We start from the raw sequence: 13,537 nt of genomic DNA on the forward strand, positions 1-13,537 counted from the left end.
TTTCTTTTTCTTTTTGATTTTCAACAATATCCCAACACTTGGGAATATTATCACCCATGGTTCTCCATTTTTAAAAAATGTTTTTTCACTTGTAGATGGACACAATATCTTTATTTTATTTGTTCATTTTTATGTGGTGCTGAGGATCGAACCCAGTGCCTCACACATGCCAGGCGAGCGCTCTACCACTGAGCCAAAACCCCAGCCTGGTCTCGATTTTTTAAACAGTAAGAATAAAAGGAAGTGAATACAGAAATTCCAAATTCCTACCTATATATATTCATCTTTCTACATGTCTTTCCCACATGGCCAAAAAGATTAAAATGAACCTGTTCCTAATAAACAATCCACTAAACCAAGCCCACACTGAGAGATTTCTTAGTGGACAGATGGCAAAAGGGACTGTCATGTTACTAATTCTCTTCTAAACAGAATCATTAGGTCTTCTATTTATCATTTCTGCTACCTGTCTCAGCTAACTTCAGTCCTCATCCCTGGAAATAGCTTTGTACTGCACTCTTTTTCATTCTTAGTCAAGATTAATGGTACACTTCAGAAGTGATGATAGGCAGTTCTCCTATTCAGAGCAAAGATCTCAGCCTGGAGTTCAGAGGATTACTCTCAATAAGATAAGCAAATAGGAAAAAAATATTCCTAACTGTCTACTGACTGGTAAGTTTTCCTTGGCCCCCTTTCCTACCATTAAAACATTTTGAACTAAATATAATGACAGTGTCTGAATAATTTATAAAATTCTTTCTCCCAAAATTTGAAACATGCTAGTCCACAAATCTTTCCCTAAGAATCCGAATTTGAGACTTTGTGAAGATCTTTTCTCTTTTATATTCATATCCACAGTACAAAGATTAATTGCATAAGGTTCCCTCCATTTTTATTTTGTAATTCTATACTTCTGGCCCTTCCCCTTCCAAAAGGCTACTTCATATGTCCAGAAAAAATGTTCTAAGATGTCTGCCCTTCTCCACCCAAGACAGAATCGATCATCTTTGACACCTACCTGCTTAGTCTCCTGAGTCTGCTCCTGAGTGTAATTTCCCTTATTGGCAACACCACTCACCAGGTCAGCTCTACAGATTCTTTTTAGCCTAATTCAGTCCACTTTTTTTTTTCAATAAGTGTGTATAACAAGATAACTACATCACTATTTGTTTGCAGCTGAATAAGATTCTATTTAAAAATATTTTTGATCAAATAAAGATAATTTTTTTGGTTTTTGTTGTTCTTGTTGTTTTAGTTTCAAGAGACTGGTTTCAACCCAGCTATCTTTCATGGGCATTAAAGCTTACATGTCTTAAGCTCACATTATAGGTTATCTGCTTTAAGTATTAATTTTAGAAATGGGGGCTCTATTCTGTGGAAACTGAACCCCCTTGTTGTTGATACAAACTTTTCTTAGACTGATTATTTTTAGTAACTAAATTATTTGCTCAATTGAAAAACACACTATAAAAAGGTATACAGTGAAAAGTATCCTTCTCATCCTTACCTCTCAGCTGCCTAGTTCCTACACTGTCCTCCCTTATAATAGGTAACCACCCTAATAGGTAATGTATTCTCCTAGAAATGTTTTATGCATCTACTGGTAAAAAATAAAAGAATATTAATTTTTTCCCTTTTTGACACAAAAAGTAGTCTCATACATTCTGCAACTTTCTTTCACTTAATATATTTGCTATTTTTCCATATAGATATTTAGGGAGCTACTCTTCTCCATTCTCTTTAAGGGCTACAAAATATTCCATTGTATGGAAGTATTATAATTTATATAACCACTCCCGCATTGATTTTTTTTTTTTTAAAAAATTGCTACTATAAAATCTGTAGTGAATAACCATGGTTATAAACAAGCATATCTGTAGGATAAATTCTAAACACTAGAAAGCATTTGGATCCAGCAATCTAAGAATGATACCAAGATTATACACAGTGCTAGTCTACCTAAGGAAAGGACACCAGCATATGCTTTGCTTCTCAACTGTTTTGCCCACATTCTGTTTTGTTTTTCCCCAGACTTTCAGGCTTCTAATTTCTACTGCCCTCTTTTTGCACCAGGTTTATTTCTTCTTGACTATAAGATCATTTTCAGCAATCCTAAAGCCACTTCTTGGCTGCTTTCAGTATCTTCTTTCCAGAAATGTGAAGGTAGTTAACCTAGTGAGAATAAGAATTTGAGAATTGGATGAAAGGGTTTTTTGTTTTGTTTTGTTTTTTACATTCACAACATGGCAAGCATTAAATGAATGTATCTAAAGAACAGTATGTTTTTTTAAGGTCTCAGTGATTTGTTACTTTAGTTAAAGCTCACCATTTTTTCATTTGATACTACAAAGCACTTAAGATTTTATATCATATACACATGCAATATAATCCTCTGCTTGATACTCAAAACTTAACACATGTATACTTTTTTTTTTTTGGTGGGAAAGGTTAAACTACAGTTAAATAAATCCAGCTTCAGTAATTTACTGAGTCAGAAATTTCCTTTGGAAAGGAGGGGTTTTTATTGCTCTGTGAAATTTATCAAGTTAAATTAAGACTCTGGATTTTATATGATTTTGCTCATAACAAATTTTGATGCCTCCTTTTCACCTTTCCTCAATATTTGAGTTTTTTTTTTCTATTGTGCATGATAGAGGAATGCTGCTATGCTTGCAAGTAATTAACATGAAATTGTTTTGAGTAATTATGCTTTTTTGGCTTTTTGTACCTAATCAGAATTGATGTGACTGAAGTGCAAATCTTCATAATAATCATGCATTTGCTGGCAGTGATTGGAGGACCACCTTTTTGGCAATCTATGGTAACTTTGTTCACATTGTATATCCCATGTGATGCATGCTGTCTTTGCTTGTGTTTTCTAATATGGGATAATTCATTAAAGGGTAATGTCTAAAATATTTTTTCTGAAAATTAGAAATCCCAGCAAACAGTAGGACACATACTTCTCTTGAGGGCAGGATGAATTTTGCTACTTGGAGTTATATAGGACATTAGGTCTATTCCAAGGTTTTATATTTGAAGGCCTGTAAGAATCTGAATCATTATTGTCATCCATTTTACATATTAGGAAAGACCAGGTAATGTAACAGGTTAACCAGTGACAAGATTAAATTGCACATTTTGTTTTGCTGAACTATGTCAGTCCACTAGTTTTTCTGCATGCCATGTGCTTAAAGCCACATAACAAATTTAGGAATGTAAATTAACTCTGCCTCAGAATAAATACTTATTGAATGAAGATAGTGATACAGGATTAACAAACTATGACCTTGATTTTCAGGTTGACCAGAAATACAAATTCTTTACGAGAACCTCAGATAGGGAATATAATACCAGGGCAAAGGACACAAACTCTGAAATCAAGCTACCCTTATTTGATCCAGGCTCCACTGCCTACTGTGTGAAATTAATCTATTATATAACTGTCTATGGCTTAGTTTCTTCCTATGCAAAATGAGGACAATAATAGTAGTCTTCTCATAAAGTTATTTTGTGGGTTGAATAGTTAATGTGTGTTAAACACTTAAAATAGTGCCTACCAAATAGGAATCATTGAATGAAAGCTGATACTGCTCCTACAGTCTATAGTCTGCTGGATTTGGGTCAAAGTAGTTTGTACTCCCTGATCCTCAGTTAATTGCTGGTTACCACTACCCACCTTCAGAGTACAGTGTCATTTATTTGCTATAATCTTACTAAAAATCTTACTAAGCCTAAATGAACATAATTCTTTTTTTTTAATTTGTTTTTAGTTGTAGATGGACACAATACCTTAATTTTTATTTATTTTTATGTGGTGCTGAGGATCGAGCCCAGTGTCTCACATGTGCAAGGCAAGCACTCTGCGGCTGAGCCACAATCCCAGCCCTGAACATAATTCTTAAAAATAAGATTACTTTTAAAATATAAGGGAAAATACAGTGAAAAAGATTTTTCCTTACTTAACTCATTTATGCAAGTAAATGAGGGGCTTCAGGAAGTGTAACTGACACATTTCCTTAATTATTAATTGCCAGAAATTATTTAATGCCTTTGTTGGAAGTTTTCTGTAGATTTAAGACTGAAATGGAATTCCCACGCCAAGCAATCCAAACAGAATTAATGAGGTTAGTTGCAGCAGGAAAACGGATTCCCAAACTCCTCTTCTGTTAGCTTCATTAGTGCTTCTGCTAGCATCATTCAACTCAAAGGGAAGGACCTGACTTCTGTAGTGGTATTTGAGGTTGGTGAAATGTTTTGCGTTCTTTGAGCAATTCTCAACACAGACTTCCAAATTGACCTCTGACCACTCCTCAGATTGAGTATCTAAAATGCTTGGGACCTGAAGGGTTTCAGATTTTGGATTATTTTGGATTTACCAAATATTTGCATAGACTCAAGCAGTTGAGCATCCCTAATCAAAAAAGAAAATCTCAACTGCTTCAAAATCCAAAACTTTTTGAGCATTAAGTTTTAGATATTATGGTTAAGAATTTTCAACCTGTATTACTGCTTTTTTCTTTTCTTTTTCTTGGCTTATGAGTTCTTTACTAAATATACTTTTTGAAATGCATTATGTTAGCTCAGGAACAGTTACTACATGTAGTGTATTTTATGTGCCAAAACAGAGAAAAAGTATTTATTTAGGGTTCAGTTGTGAGATTTTCATCTCTTGAGATTGAGGCAATAAAATTGCTTTCCAAATTCTCATTAAATTAAAGGGCTTTTACTTATATTTAGAAGGCAAATTTATGGTAAAAGCAAACAAAAAAGTACAAATATCTTCATAAAGTTGATTCCAGAAGATCAGCTGTTTTGCGAAGGTAAGCAGTTTACATCTACTGTATTTGGATTGCCTATTTCTTGCTGCTTTTTTGTCAAAAAAGATGGGTTTTTATTAAAATTTGTTATTTACTTTTTGTTTGGTTTGGGTTTTGTTTTTTAAAGGAAAGAAGTTGTTTTCATGAACAAAAGTTAGTACTTTGTTTATGCATTGCAAGAAACAAAAAAAAAATCATATATTCTGTATATTACTTCCCAAAAGAATATTTCCTTTTGGAAAGTCTTAGAACTATCTTGTACATCTCATCCTTTGAGAAAGAGAGGAAGGGAGAGAAAGAGAGAATCCTCACTTTGGAAAAGGACCACATATAATCCACTCATGGTTACTTTCACTGATTTTGATTCTCTTAAATGTAGTAGTTGATTAAATATGCAGTAAACCTTTTGGAATTCAGTTTAAGCAACTGGATTCTACTACAAATGAAGGTTCGGGATCATTTGGTAGGACCAAAGACTTGATAATGTAGTATAAATTATTTGTTTCTCATTCTTGTACTAAAAAATTTTAAAAGTACCATTCCACTTAAATAATTCAGACATAGTAATTTTTCTTAAACAATTATGTTAACATTTACTGTATTTGGTGAAACTCACTAACATTAAAATGATTTACAAACAGGCATTACCACATTCTTTGGGAAAAAGTATCTAATTGTAAAATGATGCTTTCTCTATTTTTACTGAAATCTACAAAACCTACAAGAACATTTTATTATAAGGAAACAAGTTTATAAGTTAATAACTGACAATTATCTGCAATAATCCAAATTGTCAAACTAAAACACTTCCATGTCCATTGTAATCTGTTAAAGGTGCTGAAAATTTAAGTTTTGTTTTTGTTTTAATGTCTAACCTTTTTAAAAACAAATTACTGCTGGTTTGGAAGCGAACGCCCTTAATCCCAGCCGCTGGGGAGGCTGAGGCAGAAGGATCAAAAGTTCAAAGTCAGCCTCAGCAAAAGTGAGGCGCTAAGTTACTCAATGAGACCCTGTTTCTAAATAAAATTCAAAATAGGGCTGGGGATGTGGCTCAGTGGTTGAATGCCCCTGAGTTCAATCCCCAGTACTCCCCACCAAATGAATTACATTTAATTCATATTATTTGGGTGTATTATTTTCTGTCATGAGTCCAGAGAATTTTCCCCTGGCTATGGAAAAGACATTATCGTGACATTATAGCCCAAGACAGTTCTTGGTCTTCCCAAGTCTTGAAGATTACCAAAACTTCAAGCAGGACTGAGAATAAGGTGTTTCCAGTACAGCTCTTTGCCTTTTTCTAGAGTAGCTGCACCTTGGCCACCTTTGATGAATGCCAATAAGATGATGACAGAAACAGAGTGGGAAAGACAATGTCCCCATCCTTTGTGACAGGGAGAAAAGATACAATGTGCCCACCCTCCTTGATCTTGAGTGATGGGTGAAAATGGCAACGTGAAAATATAGTGCATTTTATAAGTGGTTCAATTGGTGTAAGACTAGGGATTCCTCCAACTCCAGCTTTTGCTTCTTTGCCTTATTTTTTTTTTTAATATACCTAACTACCTTTTTCATTTTCAATGTTGGAAGCAAGATGTTTTGTCATACACTCCCCAAACAGGAATTCTACATGCATAAGAGAAAAAGAGATCTTAATCTTCATTCAACAAATAAATATTGAACACCTACAATAACCAGGGCTCTACAGAGTGTACATAAATCAATTCAAACAAAATCCTACACTCAAGGGCTTATATTTGGTGTTTATAACTAACATGTAATAGAAGTAAATGAGAACCCTAAAAATGTTTATGATATTTTGCTCTTACATCTTAGCTTGTTTACTTTGCAATTCAAGATATGTATTAATTTGCCTGGCTTTTTTAAAAGTTTGTATTTTTCTTTTTTCTTTCAAAGGGCAACAATTTCCATGATCCTAAAGCAGGTTCACCACTTATAAATGTGGTTAAGATGCTTTATCAGTCTAATTGTGATACAGAAACTATTATACACAGTTGGCACTCACTCAGATACTCTGGCTATACTGCAGGGATGCCCCTATAATGAAATAATGCTCTGCTTCTTTTGGAATGTGGTCAAGTGTAGTATTTCCCCATTTGCCAGAGAGATCCTTTGTCTCAATGGGAGGAAAATGTGGGAGCAGTGCAGAAGAGACTGGGAACTATAAAACTAGCCAAGAGTATTGAGTTCCAGCCAGGTGCATCAGATTTAGATTGTAATGTTCCCCCAGTTTTCTGAGAGCAGGAAAAAAATCCCTTAGAATTCAAAGCAATCATGGTGTTGGTTTTCTCCTTTATTGGAAACAAGTTTTGAATTTGAGCTGTCAGGGTTGGATATCAGGGAAGGAAGAAGACCACTTAGGAGGCACCCTAAAGTTCTGGACTTGATTTTAGCTAGACCTATTTCATTTTAGAAAATTAAACACTGCTATGGTACAACTTGAAATTTGAATGTTTGATTTCATATTTTTTAAGTGCTGTAGTTTTGCAAGAGGTCATAGAGTTGTGCAAATAAAGTGAGCTCTTCAGAGTTTTAATAGAGTATCCAAACATTAAAGTTTATTTTTGTCAGTTTTACTGGGGTTTTATATATACAAAAAGAAAAAGAATTGTCCTATTTTTGATTTTGTTTAAAAGTGTAGGCAGATGACGTCCCAGAAAATATAAATAGCCTTAATTAAAATATTTTCAGCAAGCCAGATGCCTGTAATTCCAGCTACTGGAGAGGCTAAAGCAGAAGGATTGCAGTTTAGAGGCTAGCCTCAACAATTTAACAAGACCCTGTCTTAAAATAAAAGAGTTAATAATGTAGCTCAGCAGTAGAGGACACCTGGGTTAAATCCCCAGTACTGCAAAAAAAAAAAAAGAAGAAGAAGAAGAAAGAAAAAGAAAGTTTTCATTTTAAGAACTCATTGCCTATCAAACCACTGTGGGATTTTGGAATCTTTTTCCTGTAATCATTTGTTTCTGTTACTGAAATTTATCATTTATCTTTTCAATCGATATTGGACAAATTTTGAAACCAGGAGAACTAAAAGAGGAATGTAAAAAAAGAAGAGACAAATGATTTTAAAAGTTTAGAGTGCAATTGTCTTTCATTTTAAATGATACATATTGTTCTTGGAAGATTAAATGCATGTTATGGATCTACTCCATCCCCCACCCCCTTACTTTAGGTAAATCAATTCATATTTTCAGTATATAGTACCATAGCAATGTTATTTACTTTTTATGAAAAGTAAACCTAATATGTTAGAAATTTAGATACATGATTGTAGAGCTGTAACTGTTTGGATTTGCTTGACAAGGGTTTTGGTTGTTTTTTTTTTGTTGTTGTTGTTGTTTTTTCCCTACCTGCCTGTGTCTTAGCAATTTAGAATTGGGAACTCTTCCAAATAGAACCTTCTCTTCCATTCTCTACTTTGTGTTTGTGTATTTTTATAATTTAGTGGCAAATATTTCTATCCTTTTATGCTTCATATATCCTCACTACAATAGGGGGTATACCACAGGTTTAAAGGAAGAATTTTTAAAATACACAAAGAAAAAGGCAAGGCACACCCCTTTTATGGGACATTAGCCTAGTTCACTGTTGCCAGATCTCTGGGATGCATTAGGAGAATTCATACTTAGCTTATGACACAGATTAATAAAATTGAATCCAGTTTTTTAAAGGTGTCAGAAGTAAGTTAATTTTTTACAGCCTCATCTCTTGAGTCTTGTCATATTGCTTATGATGAAGAGGAGAAGGAAGCTTCCATTAAGTATTAATTAAACTGGAGGGAATGAAGAATATTTGGGAATCTAAATCAAATATTTATACTGTTTTTTTTTAATTTTAGTTTGTATATATTTTAATTGTTCTTTCTCTCTACCTATTAAAGATTCCAGTGCTGAATATTCAAATGAAAATTTTTCCTGCGCTTTGTACTGTAGCAGGGACCATATTTTCCTGTACAAATTACTTCCGTGTAATCTTCACAGGTGGTGTTGGCAAAAATGGATCAACAATAGCAGTGAGTATATCTTAAGATTTCTGTTGATTTACAAACTAGGACTTGGTTTTGTGGTCAATTTGTTTTTCATTTGAAGTATATAAAATCATTAGTTAATTTAGTATTTCTACTTAGCCTTAAGGAAAAGTGTCCAAAACTTCTCAGTTTTATATATACATACATACATTTAAATGCTTATATATGCATGTTCTTGTGCATGCACAAACACACACATATTTTTAGAAAGTATGATCTGCTTTGTAAATAATAAGCCTAACCCGTTCTTGCTGCTGCTTTTCATTAGCTCTTCCAATGTTCAGTTTATAGATATTGTTGGCTGTCGGGCACTATGGGGTTATAGAAAGTTTGAGATGATCCATTTTATGATAGATCCATGTGTATCTGATGAACATTGAATAGTACCCTTACCACCTCTCTTCACTCTGTACAGGGAACAAGTGTCCTTTCTCCTTTTCTCCATATTGGATCAGTGATTGCATTAGCTGTAATGATCTACAAGAAATCAGCAGTTCAGCTTTTTGAGAAGCATCCCTGTCTTTATATACTGACATTTGGTTTTGTATCAGCTAAAATCACAAATAAGCTTGTGGTAAGCACCTCAACTCTACTTGTTTTGTTTTTAACTTTCATCTTATTTTGGTTTTATGGTCCTTGTTTTTATTTTATAGCTTCCTAAACAGACTAGGGTTTACAATAAAAATCTTTTGAAATCATTATGGAAGCTATTTTTAGTCTTTTGTAAAGCTGCAGTTTGAGATTACCAGAAGTTCTTAGAACCCCTAGAATTTTTCACCATTTTATGCACTCTTATAATTTGGTTGTTCAGTTTATCTGCACTCTGTAGTATATTGTCTTCAATCTGGACACTCAAATTAAGGCTCTTTGGAGAAAGCATTTGCAAGCTTAGTTTGACATGATGTGTCCCTTTCACACATCAGATTATTGAGTTTTTAGTGTTGGAAACTCAACAACTATTGCTGAATAATTCTTGAAACTCTGTGTGAATACAACACTGATTTACCACGTTGCTCCCAGTTGCTTTAATATGAAAATGCCTACATCATTAATTTTATTCTATTCATAGGTTGCACACATGACGAAAAGTGAAATGCATTTGCATGATACAGCTTTCATAGGTCCAGCACTTTTGTTTCTGGACCAGTATTTTAACAGCTTTATTGATGAGTATATTGTACTTTGGATTGCCTTGGTAGGTATTCTGCTATCTTATTTCATGATTTGGTACTCCTTGTTTGTTTGTTTGTTTTTAATGAGCCAGTCCTAATTTATAGAATCATAGAATTATGAATGGGAATGCCAGAAATCCACAAATCACATATATAAGGCAGTGTGGAAGTTCCTTGTGACTTTGTATTTGAGGTTTTTGTTTCTTTGTTTTGCATTATTTTTATTAGTTCTTCCTACATTAGGACTCATAAATTCCAAATTTCTGACCATGTAAATCAGAAATTCAAACTATACCCTGTAGGCCCTTAACCTGTTTACCTAAGCCACAGCCGTTCCTTTCTGTATTGTCTGTGGCTGCTTTCATGCTATAGTGGCAGAGTGGAAGAGTTTGGACAAAAGACAAAATTTAAAATATTTACTGTCTCTCTAAGAGTTTATTGATCTTTAGTGGAAAGGAAAAAGTATGGAGAAACTGAGTTACAAAATTATATAGAATTGATGGTGAATTTGAAGAGAGAAGTAAGATGCCACTCCTTTCCTTTGGGGAAATGTAGAGATTACCTAAGCAGGTGCTGAGAATCTAACAGTCCCTTTTCTTTCCAGGTCTTGTCTTTCTTTGATTTGATCCGCTACTGTGTCAGTGTTTGCAATCAGATTGCGTCTCACCTGCACATACATGTCTTCAGAATCAAGGTCTCTACAGCTCATTCTAATCATCATTAATTAGTTGGTGTTATATAGGAAACTCATGTTTTCTGCAGGAAAGAATCTGAACATATTAAGAAGAATGGGGGTGAATAAGAACAAATATAATTTATAATCAATGTTATGTAACTTTTATTCTTTGTTACTGGTAACACTCCCTAACTATCCTGTGTGAGAATGGGAATTTCAAGTCCCATCCTGTAAATTGTACATGTCATCATACAGGGTTTGGCCCAAGAAAGCATGCAGGAAAAAATGCCATGTGTTTGTAATTATCCTGGATTCAGAATAATATTGTCATGGGGAGCAGGTCCCCAGTGAAGGAGATTTCTAATGTAGAATATTTGCAGGCCAAAAGATGGTTGTTTTATAATTTTAACAAATTATCATCTTTTAGTAACACCCTTGTTTATGTCTTCTCAAGCTTTCTTTACTAAAGAGCTCAGCTTGTGACACAGATACATCCCACTAGCTTGTGAGGTGAAATGAGTGATAAAGACCTGGAATTTGGGTTGAAAGGTTTCCTATCTTCACATTGTTGAGGATGTAATTTTTTTATTGCTCAAGAAATGGTATCTCTTGTGGGCTTGGGAAATCCTATTAGCATGCAGAATAATGTGGTAACTTTGTCGATCCATTTTATTTTTTTAAATAAATAAATGATCTAAAAGCCAGCTTTTTCTCAAGTTTTATTCAGTGGGGGAGATAAACTAAGTTTAATGTCATTTTTTAAAATATAAGGAAAATTTATTCCTGTTCTTTAATAAATAAGGAAATTTGGTCAGCTGTGTTGTCATACTATGTCCCATGACCGACCTATCTTATAGAAACTATTTAACTTATAAAAGATGAACAGTGTTCATCTTCCCTCTTGATGGGTTCATTGTGTTATAGTCATTCCCTTACCCTTGTGATTATGGGTCATTTGGGAATCTTGAGTCCTTTCCCCTACATTTTCAGTAATTGCCTGGGTTCTCTCTAAGGGGTCATTTTGCACTCTTCTTTTCTGGCACACTCCTTTTCCGTGTTTATACTACAATTTGAAATAGGAACTAAGTGTCCTTGTGAACCAGATCTATTTTCATTTGTATAGGTGTTCAGTTGCTTGAATGAAGAGAGAGACAGCAGAAGCATTTTAGGGTTAAAATAAACTATCTTATTATTGACTTTTATTTATACCTTGTTCCATAATCCAGAATAAGCAGTAGCTGCACTGCCTTCCCTGGCAGCCAGAACTGCACTTTCTTGCACTCTTCATGAGTCCATCAGTCCAGTGTAGATCTGGATTAGCAAGATGAGTTAAACCTTGAATTTCTTTCCTAAACTGTAATAGGAAATGAAATCTCTTTTATTACCTTTGTTTGTTAGTAACTTCTCCAACATCTGGGATAGAGAAACACATATAGGAACGTGCTGGGACACAGCAAAGTTTTGAAAGCTAGGACAAAGCAGGAAAAAGGAGGATAATTCTTGTTCAACAGTTGCATCTGTTGTCTTAGTTGATTATCACAACAGGCACAGCAGGCATTCATCACCTGGAAGGCATTAATCACCTGGCGAGCCTAACTGCCATACCAATGGCACACAGTATTGATATCCTTTAGAATGGAGACTAGAATCCATGTCTTCTGAATACTGGTTCAGTGTTTTCTCCTACACCACACTGGATTTTAGTGAGCTAAATCTGTAAATTGAGATGTTGAGGGCTAATTGAAATGTATATCCTAGAGTCTTTTTTCAGCATAAAGGGAATCTGAAAAGCACTCAGATGCAGTGTGTGCTTCAGCCCTAGATATCATTTTCAAGGGTACATTTGTATAGTTCCACTGGTTCTGATTATTATGTTGATTTATCTAGTGGAGTACTAAAATCACTTGAAGCACCTTTTTAAAAAATATGTAGATTTCCAGATTTTATCTCTAAGGACGTTTTGGTAGATTTAGGATGGAGCCTCAGTATTCTCATGAGCTTCCCAGGATTCTGGTCCCTGCTCTGAAACCTTTTGAGGTACAACTAAGTTTAGGAACAGAGGCCATAAACTGCCTAAAAAGATGTTGTGATTCTTAGAAGCTGTGAAGAACAGCAACATAGTTGGCACGGTGTGGACAGTAGAACACCTGCAGTAGTGTCTCTGTGTTCTCCAGATCAATTTATATTGGCTTTAACTTCAATTTGGAAGCCCCCCTGACCCTTTTCAACCCTACAAAACATTTGTATTCTTTATAAAATTCAGAGACTCTGAGGGCCACACTCAAATAAAAGAGGTAAAATTTTTGAAAGACAAGATGCTTCTAAAAATGTTTCCCATATCTTGCAATGTTTAAACAGAAGCTGTCAGTAGAGGTATAGAGGGAAGAGGGACTAAGTAACCACTAAACTCCTTAGACTCTTGCAGTTATGATTCTGTTTTCCCAAAAAGAAAAAAATGTCAATACAGGGATCCCTCTACCTTTAGCCAAAGAATCAAACTGGGCTTCTCAAAACAACAAGCAGTTGGAAGTGGGATATCTAAAACTGCAGGTAAAGTACTAGTCCAATCAGGGAGTGATGGGCAGGCATATGTATTTATGGAAGCCAGGTAGTGACTTCTGTTGACTTGAGATTCCCCACTCAAGCTGCTCTGTACTCTCCTGCCCTGTGTCTGGCGCTGCTACTGCTTTTACCAGGATCTCTTATCCTTTTAGTAAGTGGAGTACTGCTTGACCCCTGTGACTCTATGACTCTAATCATAGCCCACCATGACCAAGGCCTCCTCTTCTACTCCAGTTTATTCTCACATGTATTATCTTAC

At 34.7% G+C, this 13,537-nt stretch overlaps 1 protein-coding gene across 2 annotated transcripts in view; it reads left to right on the plus strand.

The window, feature by feature from the left end:
- Cept1 (choline/ethanolamine phosphotransferase 1) overlaps positions 1-11,420 on the plus strand; it is a 36,992-nt gene extending 25,572 nt beyond the window's left edge. For both annotated transcript variants that reach the window (XM_027922017.2, XM_071618181.1), the window contains exons 5-9: positions 2,737-2,821; positions 8,722-8,853; positions 9,284-9,442; positions 9,938-10,063; positions 10,645-11,420. In XM_027922017.2, coding sequence (XP_027777818.1) covers positions 2,737-2,821; positions 8,722-8,853; positions 9,284-9,442; positions 9,938-10,063; positions 10,645-10,764 — 622 coding nt within the window. In that variant the 3' untranslated portion in view covers positions 10,765-11,420. The remainder of the gene's footprint in view (positions 1-2,736; positions 2,822-8,721; positions 8,854-9,283; positions 9,443-9,937; positions 10,064-10,644) is intronic.
- Positions 11,421-13,537: the final 2,117 nt, after the last annotated feature.

This window comes from Marmota flaviventris, chromosome 10 (genome assembly GCF_047511675.1).
Source record: "Marmota flaviventris isolate mMarFla1 chromosome 10, mMarFla1.hap1, whole genome shotgun sequence".
NCBI classification, from domain to species: domain Eukaryota; kingdom Metazoa; phylum Chordata; class Mammalia; order Rodentia; family Sciuridae; genus Marmota; species Marmota flaviventris.